Source organism: Ochlerotatus camptorhynchus, unplaced genomic scaffold, assembly GCF_037179485.1.
Source record: "Ochlerotatus camptorhynchus isolate MF236.1 unplaced genomic scaffold, CSIRO-AGI_Acam_v1.1 ptg000048l, whole genome shotgun sequence".
NCBI classification, from domain to species: Eukaryota; Metazoa; Arthropoda; class Insecta; order Diptera; family Culicidae; genus Ochlerotatus; species Ochlerotatus camptorhynchus.
The window spans coordinates 406,237-432,697 of NW_027040539.1; the positions used below are offsets into that span (position 1 = coordinate 406,237).

General features: G+C 35.3%; 1 protein-coding gene across 2 annotated transcripts in view; it reads right to left on the reverse strand.

The window, feature by feature from the left end:
• The window catches only part of LOC135717135 (zwei Ig domain protein zig-8-like), a 471,305-nt gene that overhangs the window by 67,182 nt on the left and 377,662 nt on the right, over positions 1–26,461 (reverse strand). For both annotated transcript variants that reach the window (XM_065239086.1, XM_065239085.1), the window contains exons 4-5: positions 14,197–14,342; positions 13,948–14,018 (exon numbers count right to left, since the gene is read on the reverse strand). In XM_065239086.1, coding sequence (XP_065095158.1) covers positions 13,948–14,018; positions 14,197–14,342 — 217 coding nt within the window. The remainder of the gene's footprint in view (positions 1–13,947; positions 14,019–14,196; positions 14,343–26,461) is intronic.

Sequence of the window (26,461 nt, forward strand, 5' to 3'; positions counted from 1 at the left end):
TCGAAAGCTCTCAATTAATAACTGTGGAAGTGCATTTAGAGCACTAAGTTGAGAGCACGCAATAAGCTAATATGCACTAAGCAATAAGCTTGAAATGCGAATAAGAAGAAGAAGACGACTAGCATAGAGTTTCAGAAATTTATATTAGCCGTATTTTAGTATTATATTGCAAAAAGGTTAATCAGCTTACTTTTTGGATACTTGGGCAATGTTTCCGACCAACCTATCAATCATTACAAGTTGTACAATGTTATAAACATTTAATAAAATATTTAAAACATATAAAACATGATTAGTTTTCAAATTGCTTATGTCAAGTTTTATACTGTTCTTTTAAAATGCTCTTAATGACAAAAAATAATAAAAAAAAAAAAAATCAAAAAAAGCTTGCTAGTGACACATAATAGAAAAGTATAATTTTTTTTCCTTGATTTGTTTTTCCGTCAATCTTGTTTTCCGTGCTGAGCACCAATGCTACCGACGCCAGGGAGGCAGTTCCCACACCTGGACCCTACTTATAGACCCATCAACTCATGAACCGGGGACCAACGGCTTTACTTCTTTAGACGTGATCAGAGATGTTGTACCTCAGAACATCCCGGCGGCACCGACTGGGATTGAACCCAGGCATGCTGGGGTGAGAGGTAATCACGCTTACCACTACACCACCGGCGTTGCTATACACCATATATAATTCCATTCATTTTTAATGGGATAACTTTTTCAATTTACTGACATTTTCCTGAATATTTCTGGTAAAAATAAATTTCTTCATTTTCTTGATTTTCAGTCGCCTAATTTAGCTTAGTTTAGCTCGAAATGATTTCACAAAAAAGATTTCGCACTACAATTTATATTCGTTTTCTTCTTCTGAGCAACCTTGGTTAATTTTCTGCCAGCAATTGAGTTCGTTTGAGTGCACAAAATACAATTGACGAGAGGGATTCACGGAGGATTTTGTATGTTATTAATCAAACATAATTTGGAAAATCAACGATATGATGATTCAACTTGGAAGATTTTAATCAAAAATATGGGAGTTCAATATTGATGATAGCTAAAATAAGTTAAATGAAATTAAATAAGAACCAAACAATTTTTCCAATGCTTGGTAATACTCACCAAACATAGTATTTTAGATTGAATCATCTGTTTTATTCGACAGAGCTTATTATTCGTATATTTTTTTTCCTTGATTTGATTTTCGTCGATCTTGTTTTCAGTGTTGAGCACCAATGCTACCGACGCCAGGGAGGCAGCTCCCACACCTGGACCCTAACTATCGACCCATCAACTCATGAACCGGGGGCCAACGGCTTTACTTCCCGCGTTATCTTATGCCTCAGAACACCCTGGCGGTGCCGACTGGGATTGAACCCAGGCTTGCTGGGGTGAATTATTCGTATTTGGAACTACCGAATTTTTGGTAAAGCAAAGGATCTAACTCAAACTGAACATGGTCTAAATTTTAACAAACCGAAGCAAACATTTGAATAGTATCTTGAGCATGACATATTATAAAGCAAATCATGGCAATGTTTCGTATTATCGAAATCAGAAATTGAATAGTATCTTTGCTTTGCTTTACTGATCAAAAATCCAACGTTTCTATTTTAAGATATTTTAATATGGTAGAATCATTTTGATTTCTAGATTTTCAACTTTATTTAGATTTCAGTAGGATACGCAGCTGTCTAAAGCATTCATCGATCATTTATCTTTCGCGAGACGATTAAAATATCTCATTTTGTTCAGTTATTGTCAAATCTTCCTCTCATTCATAAATTCTACTGGAAGCCATCAATCTATGAAATTCTTGATTAAGCATTCCATCAAGTCATCTATCTCAAAAATTGAGCCGTTCTTGTGATTGTGATTAATTATCAAGCAGCCACAAAACGCATTCCCAAGGTTACAGAACAAAAAGGAAACTTTGACATCGATTTTATACTTCATTTGATTCGCGTCGACGATGACGATGGCGACGAAACAGACGACGACCATTATGATTTTACGCTGTGATCAAACAGATTGAGGGCACCAGATTTTGCCAGCCACAATCGCATGATTTCAACTGGCACGCCATCTGGAAGCGTTCTCACTTGGCCCCGGCCTGCGGCAGCGTGCCATATCACTCAGTTTTGACCATCTGAGATACCGTTTTCCGAGAAGTTAGTCTCGTTTCGCTCTTTTTGGCATCAAATTGTGAAGAGGAAACCGATAAATATCGCTATGCATGAAAGATTGGCGTATTCATCCGTCTTTGTTGTTTCTTTTTTTAGTTGTGCCGTACCGGCCCTGTCTTGCTTTTTTCAGTTTTCCGCTCACAGGAACACAACTTTTCTTCGGCGAGAGTCGTTCATCTTACCAAAACGACACCATTACTAAGCTCCCGGCAGAGAAGCATTTCAGCTGTAGGTATAGATATAAGTATGTACGTACAACTTGGGCCCATCAAAGTGATGCCGAGAAAGAACCAATTGGTTCCGGGGGCGATTTTTCACCGTTGTCACATTTTTTCGGAAGTCAATCGGATGACAGTGATCGAGTTATTCGGTCAATGTGTAACTTTTTGCTGAAGTGCAAAATCTAGTACGTATAAGCAGCTGATGCTTTGATCCATGTTGGTAATTTAAAAGAAAAATGTGAATACGAGAAACGCACACTTGTTTCAACCAAAGTAACACATTTCATTCGATTTTTCCACTTACTTGGTTCGTTATAGTTTGACTGATGAAGAGAAGGGTTACGAAAAAGATCAACCTTTAATTTAACTAACATGAGGTCGAATAAACACTAAATCAGGATTGCTTCCACTCTCTTGCTATAAAATATTGGTTTTCGGAATTATGAAACCATTAGATGTTATAATGGTTATTAGTGTTTGTAAAGAAAGATAAGATAAGATACTTGTAAAATACAAGAACAGGTCGTGAAGTATGTGTTTGACACATAAAACCTGTCAATATTGCTTTCAGTGCGTCACAATTTGAGAGCGCTCACTCTAAGTGAACGCTCACGAATCATAAGATCGCTCTGAAAGCGAAATTGACACACCCCCTTCTTGTTACTTGCAAGTAAAACATATCATTATATCATCCAATGATTAAAAAAAAACGAAGAAAATTTTTTATAGCAAGTAAGTGTACATAAATTACTTCACAGGGAAGCTGTATGGAAGTCTGCTTGGACGATTTATCCTTGTTTTAAAATACACAGCAACAAATAAATTCGATCACAAAGATTACCCCCAGTAATTTGCACGTTACAATAAAAATATTATCGTGGTTTGTTGTATTTTGTTCATTAGCATTTTTTTTAAACTGTACAGTCGGTGTACGAGACGCAACCAACTAGTGAGTTGAACTATTTCTAGCGTAGTATCATCGATTAACGACCATCGAATGTGCCCAATAAAAATTTGACGAGTTACACGGAAGAAGGTATGATTAGACGGAGAAAAAGGTAGAAATGCTCCACTAACCTAACTATATAAGCTAGGGAAATAAACAATCTTGACCTTATCTTCAATCTTGAGTAATTTAGAAGGGAGAGTGTGGTTTTTCTATAAATATTTTAACGATTAAGTTCAACTAAATTTGAAATAAAAAATTTTTGACGTAGGATTACGTCTTCCGGCAACATATTGGGGGTGCAATTTAAAAAAAAAACCATAATCAACCGCATTACGAAAAGAGGTCAGGTTTTGACCACATATAACTATGTCAATAGAAGATGGATTTTAATTCTAAACAAGCCAAACGATTGGAAATTAATCTACCAATCTGCTGAACACTTTATTAATTTTCAATAGGTCACTATTGAGAAATACACAAATGTCCAACTGTTGCAATGTTGATCAAAATTATTACCGGTTGCCTGCAAAAAGCGATTTCTCTAGCACATATTTAAAATTCGAATTCCATGCGGTCTCACTGAACGGTTTTCATTCAATCACCGTGTATGGCGTCCGGTCGTCGGTGTCAGCAGTAGCAGCATCAACAGCAGCAGTGCTTTCGGCGTGTGGCGTTGAACATTGTTCTCCAGTACACAACGAAAGGCAACTTGCAAGCAGCGAGCTGCAGAGCCCACATGAGCATCCATAGAAGGAGGAAGAAGCCTCAACCGTTATGGATCGGAATCAATTTCTTCGTGACCCGCAGCTTATCTATGCCAAGCGCGTCACCCTCGTTTCAAACAACGTACAGCAACCATCACGACAAAACGGTCCTTTTCAGGACCACCATAAATTTGTTGAAGAGTATGTTTTGGACATTTGTCAAGGTCATCAATCGGATGTCAGTTCCCGCAAGCAGTGAGCAATCAAGCAATTCGTTTTTGACTCGGCTTTCATTCCGCTTCGTTCTTATTCGTTTCATTCGTTTACTCAATCACCCTTTTCGTTCGTTTCGTTCAATACGTTTGTTTGGATCGGAATAGGAAGTTTAATATGAATTTTAGAATTTTTGTATGCTACAAAAATTTATGAATGGTGTGCCACTACAAGTTGAGATAATTAATAGATTATTTAATATCACCCTGTGTATACCATGAAAAAGCAGTCTGTTTGGGAATTCGAAATAATATACAGCTCGCCAGCCTTATCCTTGTTGAACACCCTGATAGCTCAGCATTACTCAACCATCACGACAAAACGGTCAGTTTCAGGACCACCATAAATTTGGTAGAGTATTTTTGACGTAGGATTACGTCTTTCGGCAACATATTGGGGGTGCAATTTCAAAATTAACCGCATTACGAAAAGTGGTCAGGTGTTGACCACATATAACTCTGTCAATAGCGGATGGATTTTAATTTTAAACAAGCCAAACGAATAAATTTTTTGCTACGAATCTACTTAATTGAACACCCAAGCAAAGTGTGGCATCTGCATAACAGACACCATCGAATTCTGTTCATTTCCAGCAGATCGCATTTGTTGCACCACTGCTGAGTCAAAGTTCCCTAACTGTCGCCAGTCATCGACCCTACAATAAGTGTCGAGGTACTACGTAATCAATTTCCGAGGAAAGGATCTAATTACTAAGCCAATGCAATACGCCTGTTTCCAAGCGGCGTTGTCACCAGCGTTGCCAGTATTCCAGATTTATCTGGATTTTCCAGATTTTAAGTTGTCTTGCCAGATAGACAGACAGACCACGTATATTTCAAGATTTTTTTAATATGTTCCAGATTTCCCCAGATTTTTTAATTGGCTCTTTCCTCTAATAAAAAAAAACTAAAAAGCCAAATTTTCTACTTTAATTAATTTTAATTTTAAGGTAATTCTGAAAATAGTTCACAGTTAAGTGTGAGGCGATTTTTTTTTAAATCAAAGTAGAATTTCAAGCTACTTCTGAGTAGAATTACATCCATCTTTGTGGGCTTCGGGGTCGTGTGGCGTCACCCATCATTTAGGCATATTGTGAGTGCTACGAAGTGAGGGTTCGATTCACACTCCAGCCAGGGCAAATTATGGCAACCTAAAAATTTGCCTATTGTTCTAATGGTAATGGGTGTGGTGTGTTTTCCGTTGTTTAATGTTAAATATTTAGTCTGTGCAACCTCTGGTTGAAGACGGTGTCAATTGTCTTGTCAACTATGATGACAATTGCATGGAGATTTTGTCAATAAAGGAAATTTCAATCCGGAAAATAAATCATAGAAAATTCTTGTCATGAAACTTAAGGAGTATGCTGATACGAATCGCGACAATAATTTCAATGGAATTCTGTCCAATGTTTCTATGGAGATTAATTTTACTAACAATTAAGGTGCAATTTCTGCGAGACTTTCAAAACCATTTTGGCAAAATACTTGAGTACTTGGGTAATACTGAAAAGGATTTCAAACCAATTCTAACCTTACCTACAAAGCAGTTTAAAGGGAATTATCGGATAAGTTTGAGAAGAGTGTGATGGTCATTCTGAAGAGTGTACCAAGGAAATTGTTAAGAATATTTTAAGAATTTCATAGAGAAAAATAGACACAAAATTGAGCCAATTATTGGGAATTATTACCAATTTGAGGGAGTTGTGGGATTGAAGAGTGATTTATAAAAGATTTCAAGAGGTAATGATAAGAACTCTTAGAATGTTACTGGAAAAGTTTAGATATTTTCAAGATTATTTTAGGGGAATAAAGAAAAGAAATATAATGGAATTCTAGGATGATTCAAATTGAACAAAAAAAAAAGGCCAAGATATCCTGTAATGAGTTCCAAGTAAATTCAGACTACCAAAACATTTTATGGTCTGGGACGCAGGAAAAATATAAATTCCGGAATTTAGAATCATTGCAAGATCCTGAGACTTCAAAAATGAAACTATCAGACTTTCATTTTAGTAATATAATAAAATTATTCTTTGGCATAATGGTCTTGCGAATAGTGGAGTTACCCGTAGTTTAGGTAAACTGTGTGTGAGTTCCACGATGTTAGGTTTTGATTCCCACTTCAGCCCGGTGAATTTAGTTTCAAAATAAAATTGCCTACTGGTCTGTTGGGTGTTGTGGGTTGTATGCTGTTAAGAATTAAACTGTAAATCTGATCAACCTCAGAGTAATATTAGAATTATTTAGAACTAATAAAATCTTTAAATTCTGGTACTGCATCAAATAGTAAGGACTACATCGACTATTAGTTCAAAAAATCCATCCCATCAAATTTCCTTGATTCTTTGCTTCTCATTCTTTTTTAAAAAGTCACAGTTTAAAAAACAATTCTAACCATATTTTCTGATGTTTTTTACCCACATTTATCTCAATTTTTGAAATGCCGGGTAATGGATATATGAATTTTTTAGGCACACCGTGTCAATACTTTTCAACTTTTGGAAGCAATGTTTACAAATTATTTGCTTTATATAATTTATTTAAACATGTAATTTATAACCATTCTAGAACTTTGAATAAATTCTAGATTATCATACTGACCTATTTTTACGGGGAATTGACACATCACTTTGATTTCAATAGCATTATGTTAAAAAGAAGATTTTTTGGAGCATTCCAGATTTTTCCAGATTTTATATTTTACCTGGTCCAGATTTTTCTGAAAATTACCTGGCAACGCTGGTTGTCACCATGCGACACGTAACGTGGGAAAGCCACAGCGCGGTTTCTCTCTTGATCATTTCTCTCCCTCTCTTGGTCGATCTATGTATCGATCGCTGATTGGCTAAGCAAATACATAATGACTTCAAATACCTCCAGTTTAGGCTAAGTTAAATTTGAACAATAAAATCAATCTAACATAAACCATCAACAAGTGAAGTTGAATCATTTAATGAGGAACACAAGTGACAGATAGCAGGATACTTCACAAAAGTCCAGCATCAAAATGACATCAAATTGAAATCAAGTTTTGATATCAACATCAAACTGAAATCATAATTTGATTTCAGTTTACGCAATTGACAAATTTGATTACAAATTTTGTTTTCATTTTGCTGTACATTTGCTCTTTAAAAATATGTTTGTTTTCGTTGCCTTAACATAACATCAAATTGAATATTTGTTTTGTTATCAACAGGAAAATTTATATCAAAATGAATTTTCAGTTTGCTCTCACTGATAGCAGAAACAGTTTTCAATGTGATGTCACAGGAAGATTTGTTTGCTCTTAATTTTGATATTTTAACCGTTACAACGACCAAAACTACAGTAACCTGAGTAATCATTATCAGCGAAATCACAACATCAAATTTTGATTTCATTTTGATCTCAGACTTTGCTCGGGCACCTTATTTATTTTCAATAGGTCACTATTGAAAATTGCACAAATGTCCAACTGTTGTAATGGTGATCAAAATTATCACAGAATTCTTGCAAACAGCGCTTTCCCCAACACAGATTTCAAAATCTAATTCCATCCGGTCTCACTGAACGGTGCTTAGTCCATCACCGTGTGTGGTTTTGTCCGGTTGGTCGTCAGTAGCAGCAGCAGCAGTGCTTTCGGCGTGTGGCGTTGAACATTGTATGCCCGCAAGCACCGAGCTGGTGCCCATATTAGCGTCCATTCACCGAAGAAGTAGGAACAAGCCTCACCGCTAATGATCGGGATCCATCCTCGTGAGTATTTAAGGCGTCACCCTCGTTCCAAACAACATAAAATTTCTATCATTCACGAAGGCGATTAACCCTTCACATTTTTTTATGGTGATGTAAGACCAAAAAAGGCGAAATAATTGGTCAGTAGAGTGCAATTCAAGGGATTCCTATACCCTATTCTTTTATCGATTTGCATGAAACAGTATGTAGAACTTGCAACGTTTCGCGACATGAACAAATTCTATAATATGGTCGCCGGAAAGTTTTATAATAATTTTGTAATTTTTATGTTAGCTGATTTTTCGAAACAAGTTTATTTTCAATGAATTGCGTCTAGAAAATCATCGTGATGGTTTTATATAAAACCATGCATTCAGGAATAAATTGCTTGTACGCAGCAGTCCATTGCATTAACTGCCATTCCATTTGTTGTATGAAACATATGCAGAGGATGTAATAAATCCATCCTTACATTAGATGCAATAGAATTTTTATGCGTGGGATCAAGAGTGCACAAGCTCCCTTATACAAATGAATTATTAGCCTTAAAATATTATTTTTCATATCGACAACGGTTTCTCTGGTAGAAACACATTATTATGAAAAATCAGTATCGTTTAAACACCCACCAAACAAAATCTTAGGTGCTGCTCTTGAATAGGAGGCTAGTTATAAAATATTCTATTTGGAGTCATTTGTCCATACATATTTGGCTGAATGCGGCTTAAAAATTATTTTTTGACGTGATTTCCACTAAAAAATCCGAAAAAAAAAATATAAATTGTTCTAGAGCCCGCGATTCTAGTATTAAAAGGCAAGCGTAAGCTTTTGTTTAGTGGGTTTTCGGCGATGCTTATTTATATCAATCAGGATTTCTTTCGCTGTGTGACATATGCCCAGTATAATTGTTATGGAACTAGTGGTCCTCTAATTGCCCACACAACCAAGAACCTTGATTTTATCAAAATCGTGAAAATTTCTTCCACAGAAAGTTAGCCTCAGTGCAGTTATGAATGTCTACGTTGAAATGAAAAAAAAAAACTTATTTTGAACATTAGTTAGGTCGTATGTCCAATTAGGGGAGCACTAGTGTCATAGCTGACACACTTACCCTATACGAGGCCAGTTGAGCTGAGATATTTGAACTGTGCAAATCTTCCTCGTTTTGTGCGTATCATATGATAATTAGTCAATGCTTCTTCGTACCCTGATACTTTTTCGGCAGGGCCGATCTGCGCCATCACTTTATTCACGGTTTCATCATTCTTTTCACGGGCGAGAAGCTATTAATTAAATGAATTAATTTTTTTACGTGGCATCATTTAATTTTGTATTCCATCTCAAATTAAAGACGCTTGAGTCGAACTTCAACAAGGAGCTGCGTACTGTTCCGTGCAAACTTTCCCTTGAGAACTAATTATGAAAGTGCTTTTCCGGAAATGTTCTGTGGCAGCACACGGAATTTGACACGGCCTCAATTTCGCTTTCTAACTTTGTGGGCAAGGCATGTGATCAAAAGTTTCCATTGGAAACGAGCCGTCTCCTTTGTACTCGTTTAGCTTAGTTTTGACAAGATGTGGAAGCTGAATTTTATTAAATCAGTCTCTGCCAATACCTATCTTCAAGAAACCGTGGTATATCAATAATATTTCAGTTGTACATTAACGATGAAACCGACTCAAAAGTGCATTGAATATGACTTAATTTGGCTTAAAGTGGATTTACTCAAAAGTTAGTTGAATTTGTAGATAATTTCCAGGAAAAACTTATATAAGGAAAATCAAGAAGGGTTTAACTCAGTCTATTAGTATACTCCAAGACAAAGTAAAATTATCATTGATTTTCATAATATTCGAGAATTTTTTTCCTGGAAATGTTCTAAAAATTTTAATCACTTTGCTTGGGTTCAATTCACTTTTGAGTTTCATCGTCCGTGTACACTGCAGTCGTCTAAAAAGGGAGTTAGCATTATGGAGCTTTTCATTTTACTTTGCACAATACCCAGTCAGATTCTGTCGGCAATTAAATCACAGATTGTTGAAATCGAACGACAAAAGAAACGAGAGATGAAACAAATATCAACTGAATACACGGGATCTCATTTTTCACGTGGCTTTATTTCCAGCAAAACAAGAAACAGTGCCAAGGAAATACCTAACGCGAAAACAGGAGAGAATTGTTTCTAGTATAGATGCAGTGGTGAAAGCGACACCATTCGAAAAGGGAAAGTCGGCTAATGAAATGGTGCTGCGTAATAGGAGACCCATCGAAAATTTACAGCTGGTGATTAATGGTAGATTTGAAATTAATTATCGATCGTAAATGCCCAGACAACGAAGCGGCAAAAAGTGGGATAAGCTCCCATGCAGGTTCATCTTTTGTTTTAATTTGAGGCGTTTCAAATTAACAAAGTCTGTGATCAAGTGCAGAGTGGTAGAAAAGTTCTCACGTGCTTCAAAGGAAAGATTAAAGCCTCAGACCGATGTCGATTTGGCAAGTGTAGATTAAATGCGGGTTCTTAGTTAGTGTTTGGGCTTAGGATTATTTGCAAATGCACAGCAATTATTGGTTAATGCTGAGAGTAGAGAAAACACACACAGTTCCAGTCATCATTAAGACGCTTCCAAAATACAACTGTATATATGAGTATATAGAGTAATGTTTATGATTCTGGTACTTAAGGGCGAATGCCAACCATTAAAATTAAAAAAAAAAAACGATTGCATAAATCTAAAGTGTATATATTTTATTTTATTATCCATTTGATTAGGATTATCTCGAAAACTAATTTTGAAAGTGCAGACACCGACCGATAACGCATATACACTACATTTGATTTGTTCAGTTATTTATGTATATTATTTAGAACTGTTTATTGAAGGCCTTGATATAAAGGCACGACATTACCAAGCAAAAGGCCGCAGGTTTGAATCCCGGTCCGGTCGAGGAAATCTATCGGCTTGGACATTTTCAAGACTTACTTGGGCATAAAATATCATTGTGCTTGCCACACAATATACAGGCTCATGCTGTTGGAAATTAACATTGAAAGCTCTCAATTAATATCTGTGGAAGTGCATTTATAACACATAGTTGAGAGCACGAAATATGCGATAAATCAAATCATATGCTTGAATAAGAACTAACTGAAGTAAACACGTCACAGTTTTTTTTTAGAAAAGTTTGAAAAATTTCCTTAAAATCATTCATAATTTCACTCAGAGCGTGATTCAGAATTCGTTTAAAACATTCTTTGATTGCTCCCTAGAAACTCTACCATTTATATCTTATCCTTTATCCTTAATCCAAGAATTTTCTTTCGATAATTTCTTTTAAATTTTGTGGTATTTCTTTAAAACATTTCTCCGATTATTCGCGGTATACCCTTCAGAAATATCCCAAAATTGTATTGAGAATTGCATTGGAGTTCGGTTCAACATAATCTTATATACATTCTGAAAATTCATATAGAATTCTCGTGTAATTTTCTAGAGAGTTCCTTTCGAACTGTATGCAGAGTTTGTTGATTACTTGGAATGGATCACAAAACTTAAACTTTGACGTAGATAAATATTTAGATATTTTTTTTTCTGAAAACTCTGTAATTTATTGCGTCGTTTTTATAAAATCGCTGGTAGAAGGTCATCCCAAAGTTGCTCAACAATATAATTAATTCGCTTGGAGTTCACTTCTACATTTCCTTGGAATTGTCCTCAGAATTATTTTCCTTCAGTTTCTACTCAAAATTAATCGAAGATAAACTAGTCCGTGACTAAAATGCTTCTAAATAAAGTTTAAAAAATCTTCAAAATTAAATTGGTATTTTCTTCAGAATTTCCTTTAAAATCCATTCAGAATTATTCTATTTTCTCTAAAAAATTTCTTTTGAAGCCTACATCTAAATACTTTTATATATTTTTCAATCTCTCAGAATGACGCAAATTTGTTCAATTGTTTTGCAAAGTCTGACATCTTAATAATTTCTTTCTGTTGCATTGATTCTAAAAATACTTCCAGTTTTTTTTTCCTTGATTTGTTTTCCGTCAATCTTGTTTTTCCGTTCTGAGCACCAATGCTACCCACGCCAGGGAGGCAGCTCCCACTCCTGGTCCATACCTATCAACCCATCAACTCAGGGACCGGGGACCAACGGCTTTACAAGGCGTGATCATAGATGTTATACCTCAGAACATCCCGGCGGCGCCAACTGGGATTGAACCCAGGCCTGCTGGGGTGAAAGGTAATCACGCTTACCACTACACCACCGGTGCCGCTATACTTTCACTTTCTAAACTGTTTTTTTTTCATATCTCAAAATGTTTTCTATATCATGAAACTTGTTAAAAAAAGTCGAAAAATCTTAAGCTTATGTCATTCCAGCTCAAGTGTATACAGAGTTGTGGTCAATGTCACCGATTTCAACCTAACTTTGCCCAGATTCTGATTTAGACATTCTAAAAAAATATCTATTTGGATTTTGCTCTAAAGTGCCCCTCACCATCCTTCTCCAACGTGGGAATTTGGTAAAGAGAGATGATCTACACAGCAAAAAAATAATTTTGATATCACGTCAAAGTGGATGCACTACAATCATGTCGAAAATATGGTGTAATATTACTTGCTAAAAAGGACAAAATTATCATTAATACAATGCATGAACTGACATTACGCTGCTTTTACTGCATTTGTTTATTTATGTGTTCATAAAAATTACATGAAATTTTCGACATGATTGTAGTGCATCCACTTTGATGTGATATCAAAATTATTTTTTTGCTGTGTACCCGATTCGTACAGTTTTCACACTGCCGTACTCTAACAGAACTATCAACTTTCATCTCCTCCATCTATCGTATAAAATAAGTCTGTTATTTGACGTTTAGCATCTTCAACTATAAAAAAAAAAGTTATTTTTCATTCTGCTGGGGTTTTATTGTTTTTAAAGACATTTACCTGAACTTTCCTCCATCTACTGAATTTGTTCCAAAAATTAAATGATTTGGATTTATGTGCTATTTTTTAAGATTTATGAAATTTATTTCATGGAAACTAGTTAACTCTGAAAATTATGAATTGCCGTCGTGTTATGCCACAAAGGGTCAGAAATTATTATGCGATTCAAAGGCTTTATTCTTTTCACTGTTGCAATATAGCACGCAAACGGATGAACATTTGCCTGATTATTGTTGTAAATAACACTTTGAACGCTGCCTTTATAGAAGAAAGTGTAGAGCCCTTTATTCACTAATATCATTACCATAATAAAGAAAAGATTAAACTAAAAATAAAGTGAAAGCACGCGAAAAACAGAGTTTCCGTGGTTTTCATACGATTTGAGCGTTAATTTCACTAGATAATACGGATACGAACAACTTTATACAAAATATGGATCCCTAGTAATAGGAGCGAATAAGTTGTTTCCTAAATAAAGTAATAAATTTGATGTGCTGAACTAAAATGTTGTGTTTTGTGAAATTTTATAATTAAATTATTTATCATTTATATGTGAGAGTAAGCTGTCACATATTAGGTTCTGGGTCATTTCGCCGAAGGACATACTACCACAATAAAAATTCGTTTAAAAAATGAGCAATTCTTTAAACATTTAAAATTATTGAAAATTAACTTGTGAATCGGGGTTGATGATGAACATGATCAATATCGGTACGATTATGCTAAAAGTATTTAGTTTTCAATTAAATTTATTTAAATATGACCGCATCTTCAGAAAATCGGAATCACTGTGCGTTAACAAGTTCCTGGGAGTACAATTAGGTCGGCTTTTCGGCAGAGATTTAGGTTTCAGCTGAAAGCCCGGCGTTGTTGTAGGAAATATATCCAATGACAGTTCGGTATTATGGTATTTGCAGAATTACAGCACCTGGCGAAATTTCATACCTGTCCACGGTGAGGATGTGGTCGTCTCTCACTCGAACCCATGACACCGACTTGTTCCCCAGCTGTTTCACCTGTGGACAATAATGAGAGAAAATCAGGTGGTGAAAAGAGCGGGCAGTGAGTTGGTCCGTTCCGGGTAACTGGATTTTCTGTCATGCGCACTTTGAGCTGAATCTCGGATTTTCGAGAACATCCCGGCAGAGCATAAAAAAGTGAAAAAATCACATCCATTTGACACGATTTGCTTACCTTGCACGGCAGATATGCATGTGTTCCTATCTGTGTGGTAACGTTGCTAACTCCACTTCCGTCTAAATATGGTCCAGCGAAAAATGTTCCACCAGAATTGAGCTTGTTTAGCGCTAAGGACGTACTGATGTCGCCTGTGACGTAATCTGTAATTAGCAAAGCAGGACGAAGAAAAAGAAACTTTGTAGATTTCGTTAATGAATTCGTTGTACCTAATGAGAACATTTCCGTTCGGTGGAATAGAGGCTTTCGCTGTTGTGTTGCATGAAGTTAGATATTTAAATTTTAGGAATGGCGAGAGATTACACGGTTCGTACCATCATGTCAAGACAGTGGAAGCGTCGGCAGAATGATAATGGAGTCAATAAAATAGATTTACAACTACGAGTAATTGAATGCATTGATGTAATTAAATTTCAACCACTTTATAAAAGATGCTCATCGATACAGCTCCAGTGATGAGTGAATTTTGAGTTCATGGATGGTAAAGAATTGTAATCGAAATTGAATTTACTTCTTTAAAGAAAATATAGGATAGGTCAAATACCAACATTTACAATATGTGAAACATCTAACATTCTGAAACACCTGCATAAAGACGAGAAATTATTCTTGCTGATGTCATTGTATGGCCGAGAATTTATTTATGAAACATTTGCTATTGAAGTTTTGTTGAAGCGTTTTGCATTTTTATTTCTTGTTTTATTATTTTTTTTGTTCAATTTGTTTATTTAGTAGTCTCTATATCCTCTACGGAACTGAGAGACTATATATCAATGATTCACAATTCATTCAGATGTTGTGTTGGATTAGTTACAGACGGAAAAGTTGCGTTATGAGTTCTAGATCAGTTTCTTGTAACGATGAGATAAACGTTGATTTTATTTTTGGCCTGCTCCATTTTATCTGCAAATCGTTTCTGACGAATTTGATACCGATTCAGTTAGAATACTTCTGTTTCTTTTTAACTCTGTTTATTATTTAGCGTTTGCTTTCAGTCGTCTTCATATGTTCTTGTTACTACAGTATCTTTCGTTTGCATTATATCTTGCTGAATTAGGAAGGGTAAAATTATAAAATATACCGCTTCACGTTCAAAATTCGTGAATTTGACGAGCAGCCTTTTAAGCTCAGTATTTCGGCAAATGGATAAACATAGATTTTTCCTTTGGCTTCAATTTTATTAAAACACGTTTAGTACGAACAGAGCTACAACAGTTTATTTTTTTTCTATCATAAATGGTTGTTTGTTGATATTAATATTGCTGACAAATTCTAATTTTACATTTGTTGTGGCTAAATGTTAGAAGATTCCACCAGTTAAAACAGAAGATGTAAAGAGATTACGAGTGAATAAAAAAAAGTATTGTTTGTTGGAGGCAATAAAGTTTCCACTGCCTTATAGAGGGTCTAAGAGCAAAATTAAATTTCGACCACCCTAGGCAGTAGTACGCTGGTCGAAATTTTATTTTGCTTTTCAACATCAACATCAACATAAACCAGAGCAAGGTAGGGCTAAAGTTCGTTTTGAGGTTTTCGAAGCCAGTGCAACATAACACTAAAATAGGTTCATGTTTGAAAGAAAGCAAAATCTCTTAAAATTTTTAAAATATTTTTTTCTAATGAAAATTTAGCACAAGCTGTGTTTACTGTAAAAAAAAACAATAAGAACATTAAAGCTACAAAGAACTGCTCATGTTTGAAAGAAGGAAAAATCTCCAAATTTGTTCAAATTCAGTGTTGTCTTAATTTTATGAAAAGATGCGTTTACTGTGCACAAAATATTAAGATCTTAACCCTGGGGTGACCCCGGTGTTGTGGTTAGCATCCATACCTTTCACGCCAAAGTTACGAGTTCAAATCCCAAATTTATAATGTCAAAAAACCAGAATTGTGGAAAGTAATAAATAAAATCCACAGGGTTGCCATTTATTAATAGGCAGCACAATTAATCATCATTTAAAAAAGCGAAATGAGCAATAAAAAAATCTGAAATTGGCCACTAAATACTACAGGGGTGCACCAATAAACAAAAAAAAAAAGTTGCAATAGAAATGAAGAAAAAGCCACTAAACAAATAAAAAGCTTCTTTTAATAATTTGAATGTCAGCGATGAAAATGGCGAAAAGGGCAACAGTTAAAAGAATACGCTCAATTAATTAAGGATCAATCTCCACTAAATTAGGAAATTTGAGCACTAAATAACTCACCTACGTCACCTGCAGTTGAACATATTTTCCCATAAAAGTGGCAAAATGAGCAATGTCATATTAAATAACCGCGATAAATAAATCTAAAATGTCCCACACAAAGTTCACACTTATCACTGTTTAAATCCAAATATGCTGTGAAATCGTGATTATTTCCCCAAAAATAAAATGAAAATATCTTTTTCAAAACTGAAAAAGTTCCAGAAACCAGGAGATAAATGTATGCTTGAACATGAGGATGAGCCATCGTAAAATATGAATCGTTCTTAAAGAAAAGAAAATAATTCATGAGCAATTAAAAACGAACACTGCAAAATTTAAAATAAAAAAAATTCCAATGATATTCAGGATATATTCCTTTAAATTGAAAGTTTGTGAGCCAATAACCCAGATCAATTTCCATATGGTATTTTCAAGACAGCAATAAGTAATGATACTGTGTCTCGGCTAACAAAGGCGATGTCGATAAAGAAGATTAACGAATGTGGGTCCCATTGAAAAAGGTACCATTAAACAAAATCAAAAGAGCACTAAAAACAGATGTTTGAGCAATCTATACGTCACAAAAGAGCACTAGAAAATGCCGTTTGAGCAATATAAAGGTAAAAAAAGACACAAAAAGCATAATGAATGTCCCAGGTAAAATTTCAAAAACGCTCAACAAAAAATAGGAAATGAGCAAGAAACGTATAATATTAGCAATTTGAAAAATAAATTGAACATTTTATAGGCCATGAAGGTCACTAAGAACGAAAACAATATTTTTTTTTTCGTTTTAAAAAATAGGGATTAAAAATGATTCCTTCCAAATTGGAGGCAGCATGCTGGCGTTTAACGATGAATTAAACAACCCAAATAAAGGCTTTACTAATTCTTTTGAAAGTGTTTTTAGAAGAATAGGTGGTAAACCATCTGGACCTGCGCTTTTTGACGTATCCAATTACTCAAGAGCATGCAAGATTTCTTTGAGGGATAAATTGTTAACTTTAATATCCGTCATTGGCTCCGGGAGATATGAAAAATATTGAAGATCACGATCATTCTCGTCATGCGTTGTGTAAATGTTCTGAAAAAAGTCAGCAAATAAATTACTGATCTCACTAGATGTGTTGCCGGTTCTGTTATCTAACTGTATTTTAGAAGGAAAGTTCTTTGATTTTTGATTTTTTTTTTCATAGCATGATAGCATGAGGTTTTCTTCTGTCGTCCAAATCGTCAAATGCAACAATGAATGTTGTTACAGCTGAGTTATTAACGAAAGTCGATGAAGAGAATCAATCAAAGCAGATAGGCTCTTTTTCCAGGTCTTTATAGATTTATTCTGGATCAGTGTTTGACGTGATTACTTATTTCGCTTGACGTTTTGTCGCTGAATTCGAATTCGATATCAGATTTCGTTAAAATGAACGATTTAGAATCATACAAATCGACAGTGAGCACGCATAAGTAAGGACACGCATTGCTACAGCTAAGCTAAACAATTTTCTAGATTTTGTTGAATGCAGTGCTATACAGATTGTATTGAGTATCAAAAGCACCAGAAAACACACCGAGAAACATTAATCCAAGCGAGTTATTAACAAAAGAGAAAATCGACGAAGAGAATCGATCATCGCGTTTACGCCCCTATGCATGCTCACTATTGATATGATTTTGTGTTAGAGCCTGATATTTCCTACATTTAGGCGTATTTTTAACAACTTTGCTTTAAAATATGTAGTTTTTTTTGTAAACCACAGCTTTTGTTGAAATGATGAAACTAGATTTTCAATATTTTCACCCCAGAATTGAAAATTTTCATTTTTAATCTAATTTTATTTTTTAAATATACCATACATGCAATATATTTATTTGCTTATTTTCTTTGTACAGTCAACAGTACCCCAATGTCTTCACACTTAGAAAAAAATCATGTAAATTTAGGTGCTCTGAGACTGACATATACGAGTGTCAATTTTGACATAAAATTGAGCCATAACAGACGCGTAATTCAACTCAATCAAACGTATTTTTCGTCGAGTAACGAACTTTTCAGTCTCGGAGCACTTAATTTTACATGACATGTTTGTTTACGTCTCATCTTTTATGTCAAAGATGGATTCCGTCACGTGTAAAATTAGTTATTTCTAAGAGTGTAGCTTAAATTAAGTAACATGTAAAAATAACATCAAACAGATACGGCTCTCACAAAATTATTTTTATCATACGCCTAGACAAGTTAAAATCGAAACACGTGAACCAATTCTAGATAGAGATGTAATTAGGGCGTAACAGCTTTTGTAAACAATGACTTCTCTCGATGATTTCTTGGAAGACATGGCTCTCCCTGGCAAATCAACATCACCATCGAGTAGAGGAAGACTTCTCCTACCCGATGGATATATTGGTTTGTGTAGGCGTGCCTTGAATTCCGAGAAATCAACGAGAGAAGTCGTTGTTTACAAAGCCTGTTACGCCCTAATTCCAGCTCTATCTAGAATTGTCAAAAACACGACACACACTCTTCATGGGTTCGTGTATTCCGTAAATGATTAATTTTCTAGCTATATTGAGAAACGTATGGGAACGAAAGACACGTGTGCGGATGTTCACGTTCGGTTGACTAAGAAGCTCTGGGCAATCGATGTACAATGTTAGTAGGTCGCTGACAAAAGAAGCATTGGCTACATCTCTCCTAATATTGAATGAATCAAGATTATTCAACCCAGTCCGCATCGTGCTCTCTTGCCGTGCGGATCTATTTGCTTTTTGCTTAAGGAAGTGTTACTACTACCTAAAGCTACAACAAATTTAAACAGCACTTTTCAGTGCTCAACCTGTAAAAATTTTCTACCTTGTTCAACTCCTCTTATTCCTCTTCGATCCTTGTTTGGACCCTACCCGAGGTAATCCTTCTTGGATATCGATTTGGAAAATTCCTCTTCGATCCTTCAGATTCTTATAGTAATCTGCTTGGAAGTCGATTTGGATAAAAAATTTACTGCCGCCATGGCGCCTAAACGCAAAAGAAAGGGGCAAACTGTTGACGCCCCTTCTGAAGAAATTAATTTGAGTAATCAATTTGATTTGCTCACGGATGATGAGAATGATCCATCATCCAAGAAAAATTCTAGTAAACTTTCCCGGCTTAATGCCAAGAAGGAAAAGATTCCCCCTATTGTGATAACCACTACCGATTTCCATGCTCTTCGCATGGAACTTTTGAATTTCGTGAAAGTTAAGTTTTCACTACAAATTGGACGTCGGGGTGAATGCCGTGTATTGGCTGAAACCTTGGACGGATTTAAATGTCTTCTCAAGTATCTTACTGAGAAGAAGCACAAATTTTTTACTTACGACACCAAAACTGAACGTGTGTTCAAGGTTGTCATGAAAGGACTGCCCAGTGGTGAATCCCTGGATCAGATCAAAGATGAACTGGCAAAATTACTTGGAGTTGTGCCACTCCAAGTAATCAAAATGAAAATAAAATCCCGTCCTGGCGATTCGCGCAACGGGATTTCTAATGATTTTTATTTAGTTCACTTCAAGTCCGGTGAACTAAACAACCTTAAGGCCTTAGAAAAAGCTAGCCTTATGCTCCATGTCCGAGTGAAGTGGGAACACTTCAGGAAGACTGGAGGAAATTTCCAAAACCTCACTCAGTGCCGTAAGTGCCAGGGATGGGGTCACGGAACTAAAAATTGCTACATGCCAGCTAAATGCATGAATTGTGGTGATTCCTCTCACGCAAAGGACGACTGTCCTGTGAAGGAAGATCCTAAGAAATTTAAATGTTCAAATTGTGGTGAAAACCACAAATCCAATTTTTGGGAATGTAAGACTCGCAAAGCGATTCTACAATCTCGTTCTAACCGACAGGTAGGAAACGCTCCACGTTTCCGACCAGGTACAAATTCCTCTGCTGTTAACAACGGTCAGCGAGGAACAAATTCTACATTCGTACCCGTAGGTACAAATATCACCCCTGCTTCAAATGTTTCATCTGTACCTACTCCCCTCGCTGCTAACAATGTTCAGCGAGTTAATGGAGCTACCTATGCTGCTATTGCAGCGGGTAGAAATCAAAATACTAACCAACGTTCTAACGGAAATTTTGACAATTTTGACTTAGGAAGCATTACTGCCCCTAAAATGGAATTTTTACAGAATTCATTAATTGACATGATTTCTGATATGCTTAAATCTAACTCCATGTTTGATGCTATTCAAACTGGAGTAAAATTTGCTAATAATATTGTCATGACTTTAAAATTCAGTAATGGATTTTAAAGCATTAAACATTTTAAATTGGAATGCTCGATCTCTTAAAGATAATGAAGACGAGCTATTTAATTTTTTGAGAGTTCATAACGTGCATATTGCCGTTATAACTGAAACGTTCCTTAAGCCTGACCATAAGGTTAAGAAGGACGCAAATTACTTGATTTATAGAAATGATCGTCTTGATGGACCCTGTGGTGGCGTTGCCATCATTATTCATAGACGAATCAAACATAAAATTCTTTCTTCATTTGAAACCAAAGTTTTTGAAACTTTGGGAGTTTCTGTTGAAACAAAATTTGGACAACTTACGTTTATAGCTGCCTATTTGCCATTCCAATGCGTAGGCCAGCAAAAGAATTTTCTCAAGGGTGACCTCCAGAAACTTACCCGTCATAGGTCTAAATTCTTCATTATTGGTGATTTTAATGCAAAACACCGCTCATGGAATAATGCTCAAAGCAATTCCAATGGTAATATTCTGTTTGATGATTGTTCTGCAGGTTATTACACTATTCAATATCCAAACAGCCCAACATGCTTTTCTTCTGCAAGAAATCCCTCAACTATTGATTTGGTCTTAACTGATTCATGTCAACTTTGTAGCCAATTGGTTACCCATGCTGACTTCGGTTCTGATCACCTTCCAGTAACTTTTGAAATATCCCAAGAAATAATTTGTAATCCCAACAGCTCTACTTTCAATTACCATAGAGCTGATTGGGAGCAGTATCGAACATTTATGGAATATAACTTCGATCCAAACATTCCTTTGCAAACCAAAGATGAAATTAATTATGCTCTTGAATCTCTGACTACTTCTATAGTTGAAGCAAGAGCTGCCTCAGTACCAAAATGCGAGGTTAAATTCGATTCAATTATAATAGACGATGATCTTCAGCTCTTGATCCGTCTTAAAAATGTCCGTAGGAGACAATTTCAAAGAACACGCGATCCTGCCATGAAAGTTATCTGGCGGGATTTGCAAAAACAAATTAAAAAGCGATTCTCTGCCCTGAGGAACAAAACTTTTGAAAATAATGTTTCTAAATTAGACCCGAGTTCCAAACCCTTTTGGAAACTCACAAAAATTTTGAAAAAACCTCAAAAGCCAATTCCAGCGCTTAAAGAAGGTGGTAAAATTTTGAACACAAATTTGGAAAAAGCTCAGAAACTTGCTAAGCAATTCGAGAGTTCCCATAATTTCAGTTTGGGTCTTACTAGTCCTATTGAGAATCAGGTTTCTCGAGATTTTCTGAATATTTTCTCTCAGGAAAATATTTTTGATGATTCCTGGGGGACTGATTTGGACGAAGTAAGGTCTATAACTAAAAATTTTCAAAATATGAAAGCTCCAGGTGATGATGGAATTTTCTATATCCTCATCAAAAAACTCCCAGAGAGTACCTTGTCTTTCTTGGTAAAATTATTTAACAGATGTTTCCATTTGGCATACTTTCCTGATAAATGGAAAAATGCAAAAGTTGTTCCAATTTTGAAGCCGGATAAAAATCCAGCTGAAGCTTCTAGCTACCGTCCAATAAGTTTGCTTTCTTCAATAAGTAAACTTTTTGAAAAGATAATTTTAAATAGAATGATGCTTCACATCAATACGAACTCAATTTTTGCAGATGAGCAGTTTGGATTTCGCCATGGGCATTCAACTACTCATCAACTCTTGAGAGTTACCAATTTAATTCGTTCAAACAAATCTGAAGGCCACTCAACTGGAGTTGCTCTTCTAGACATAGAAAAAGCATTCGACAGTGTTTGGCATGAAGGTTTGATTGCTAAATTGAAAAAGTTTAATTTTCCACTTTACATTATGAAATTAGTTCAAAATTATTTAACTGACAGAACTCTGCAGGTAAATTATCAAAATTCCAAATCTAATCGACTACCTGTTAGAGCAGGAGTTCCTCAGGGTAGCATTCTTGGGCCTATATTGTATAACATTTTCACTTCGGACCTCCCTGATTTGCCTCAGGGTTGCCACAAATCTTTGTTCGCTGATGACACAGGCATTTCCGCTAAAGGAAGAAGTCTTCGTGTTATTTGCAGCAGACTTCAGAAAAGTTTAGATATTTTCTCTTCTTATTTACAAAAATGGAAGATTTCTCCCAACGCTTCCAAAACTCAACTTATAATATTTCCACATAAGCCCAGGGCTTCCTTTTTGAAACCTAGTAGTAGTCACATAGTCACTATGAACGGAGTTCCAATTTCCTGGTCAAACCAAGTGAAATATCTTGGATTAATACTTGACCATAAATTAACTTTTAAAGATCACATTGAGGGCATTCAAGCCAAATGTAACAAATATATAAAATGTTTGTATCCTCTTATTAACAGGAAATCCAAACTTTGCCTGACGAATAAACTTCTAATATTTAAACAAGTTTTTAGACCGGCCATGCTTTACGCTGTGCCAATATGGTCTAGTTGTTGCACTACCAGGAAAAAAGCACTTCAAAGGATTCAGAACAAAATTCTGAAGATGATTTTGAAGTTGCCTCCCTGGTACAGTACAACCGAAGTACATAGAATTTCGAATGTTGAGACTTTAGCACAAATGTCCAACAAAATAATTAATAATTTCCGGCAAAAATCGTTACAATCCTCAATTGCAACGATTAATTCCCTTTATACTTAGATAAGATTTAGTTTTAGTTATTTAGTTTTAAGCTATCAATTGTTATACTGACATGCAGGTTTAAAAAACCTGTTTAAAATACTGAATTGCCAAGACAGGAACAATGTAAAAACACTTAGATATATATCATAACAATTAAGGCTGGTAAGTTACTGTAGTAACTGGAGCACCTAGGTTAAAAATGAAATGTAATTTATTTTGAATTTGGAACAAATAAAGAGTTAAAAAAAAAAAAAAAAAAAAAAAAAAAAAAAAAAAAAAAAAAAAAAAAAAAAAAAAGATTATTCAACCTGCATAGATCAGCATAGCTGGGAAGATTAGTACGGTCATTCCATGGCAGGTGATGAAGTGCATAACGTACGAACTTCCGTTAGACGGCTTTGATTCTATTTATTCCGTTTTGATGATACGGCACCCACACCACAGCAGAATATTCGAGTGTAGAACGCACTAATGCACAACATAATGCCTACTAGCAATACACATCCTTGAAATGCTTGCCGAATCGGAAAATCAATCTCAAGGCTTTTGAAACGACGTATGACACTTGATCTTCAAACGTCACAGTGAAAAGTCAAGAAATACACCAAGATCTCACATTTAGAGAAGTACCACATAAAAAGTAGTCGTGGAGGGCCAGTGTGGTCGTTTGCGCCCAAAGGAAATAACAGAGTATTTATAAGCATTTAAGATCATGCTATTCCTCTTGCACCAAACTGTGCAGGCCTCTACTACTACCATATATACTATATGAGCAATGTTGATTTGCTATTAGGAGATAAAAAAAAAATCTGAAAATGCCAGGTGTATCTTTTTTGCACAGATTATAGAGTAAATGACAGTGTAACAGAAGTAAGCTACTTTCAATGATGTCCAAAATCCCTTTTTATAGGCTCCTTACGTTCTCTGTATAGTTTTCTTACGAGGAATACAACCAAGCAACTTATTCCTGAATGGTATTCAAATAAATTTGTAAATTAAAAGTAAATGAGCAACGTGCTCCTTAACAATTTCAGCTAGCGTTTTAATCTTTGGAGCTATGGTTGACAAAGCATATAACATGTCTTCTAAGACGTCTTGCATATGTACTTTAACTAAAGTGAGAAAAACATTTGCTACACACTTAGAAAAATTCATGTGAATTTAGGTGCTCTGAAAGTGACGAGCGTCAATTTTGACATAAATTAGAGTCATAACGGACGCGAAATATAGCTTAATCAAACGTACTTTTCGTCGAGCAACGAACTTTTCAGTCTCGGAGCACTTAGTCATGACATGTTTGTTTACGTCTCATCTTTTATGTATGGATTCCGTCACGTGTAAAATTATTTTTTTTCTAAGTGTTTAGTACAGGTTTAAGAGATATTTGTTTGTTTGTCAAACATATGGTTGGAAAAGTATTCAGGTTTATCGGTAAAAAATGATCACCTTACTCCCGTTAACGGTAACCAGGTGTTGCATGGCCAGTTTTAGCTTTACTTTTATTCGTCAATCCTTCAGAACATTCAATCGCCATTATGTGCTTTCTAGAATGCTTCGCAACTGTTCAACTTTAACAGAAAAAGTAAGCCAGCAGTCTTTTCGTCGCATCGATTTGGTCCATTGAAGCTGATATTGTGACGCCCTGACAAATAAAGAAAGGTGAGGAAAAAGTTCAAGTGGGACAAAAGTTCGGTTTTGAGGTGTTCGAAGCCCGTCGAACTAAAACTCCTACTTATTAGGATGGTCTTTTATAGTCAGACTTTATCCCAAATAATCACATAAATTGGTCATTGTTTTGTTTCGGGAAGATAAATATAAAACTTTTGTACCAAGTTTGGGGGCTAACAACAAGAAAAATTAAATAAATTACGGTTATTTATTAGCATGATTGTGTTTTTTTCTTGCAGATGGTTTAAAGAGAATTCTATAAAAGATACAAATATGACTGTGATTTTCGAAGGAGACTTTAAAAATTAAAAATATTTTTTTCGTAAACCAATCTTTAAAATTAGCAAAAGATAAGTTCTCGAACCAATAGCTAAGTGATCACAAAATTTCTGAGAATTTCTGAAAAATAATAATAATGCAGATTTAGAGATCTGTGATCAGAGATGTTATGCCTCAGAACATTCCGGTGGCGCCGACTGAGATTGAACCCAGGCCTGCTGGGGTGAGAGGTAATCACGCTTACCACGCTACACCACCGACGCCGCTACACCGTACACTTTAGGGGGAAGTTACATCTGCAGTTGTTCGTATTTGTTTGCTAATCTGATTTAAATGTTCTACTAACTACACGAAAAAAAAACCTACTGTCTTTGAAACTCACTCAACGTAAAACTAAGCACGTTTCATGGTACTTAATATCCATGTCCAATAGATCAATATATGAACAATATTTTGGAGAATATCAGCTTTAAAGATGTGCCCTCTAGGTGAAAATAACATACTGTTGTATTTTATACAACGCGCGAGTGCCCGTGTTACAAAAGTTGGCGCGAGCACTGAAAGGATAAAACACAGACAAACAGACATAATACATTGAATATGTCTTACTGTAAAACATCGTTGCTAAAACATTACCGCCATCTGTTGAGTAAACTGTGGTGGCCACTAATATGAACAGATGGCGGTAGTGTGTAAACGTCAAACGCAACCCCAGCAGGAGAAAATAACTAATGAATACCTAATTCAGACCTGATACCAAGATTTGGCATTGCCCGAGCAGGAGAAAATACCTTATTGATACCAAATTCAGGTATGAAAATAGCATAGCTGGCAATCTAAATATGGTATTGACGAGGCTGACATAAGAGGTAAAATACCAAAAATAATACTTCAAAAATGTTCTGCGAATAACGAACTAATAATTAATTTAGTTTTTACAATAACTGACGGATAACAGACGCTTTTTTTATGTCAGAATACCATAACTTGCTATTTGAAAGGCCTTTTAATACCAATACAATAACTCTTTGAGGTATTATTGTCTAAAAACTGAAAGATCACATTCTGTTATTTTGATATTTATTTGATTTTTTACAAAATATTTGTATAACTGAATAATATAAAAACAAGGTTTTATTTCACAAGCATCCAAAAATAAGGTATCATACCACATTAAGATATTCATATGTTATCGGATAGTTATCGGTTC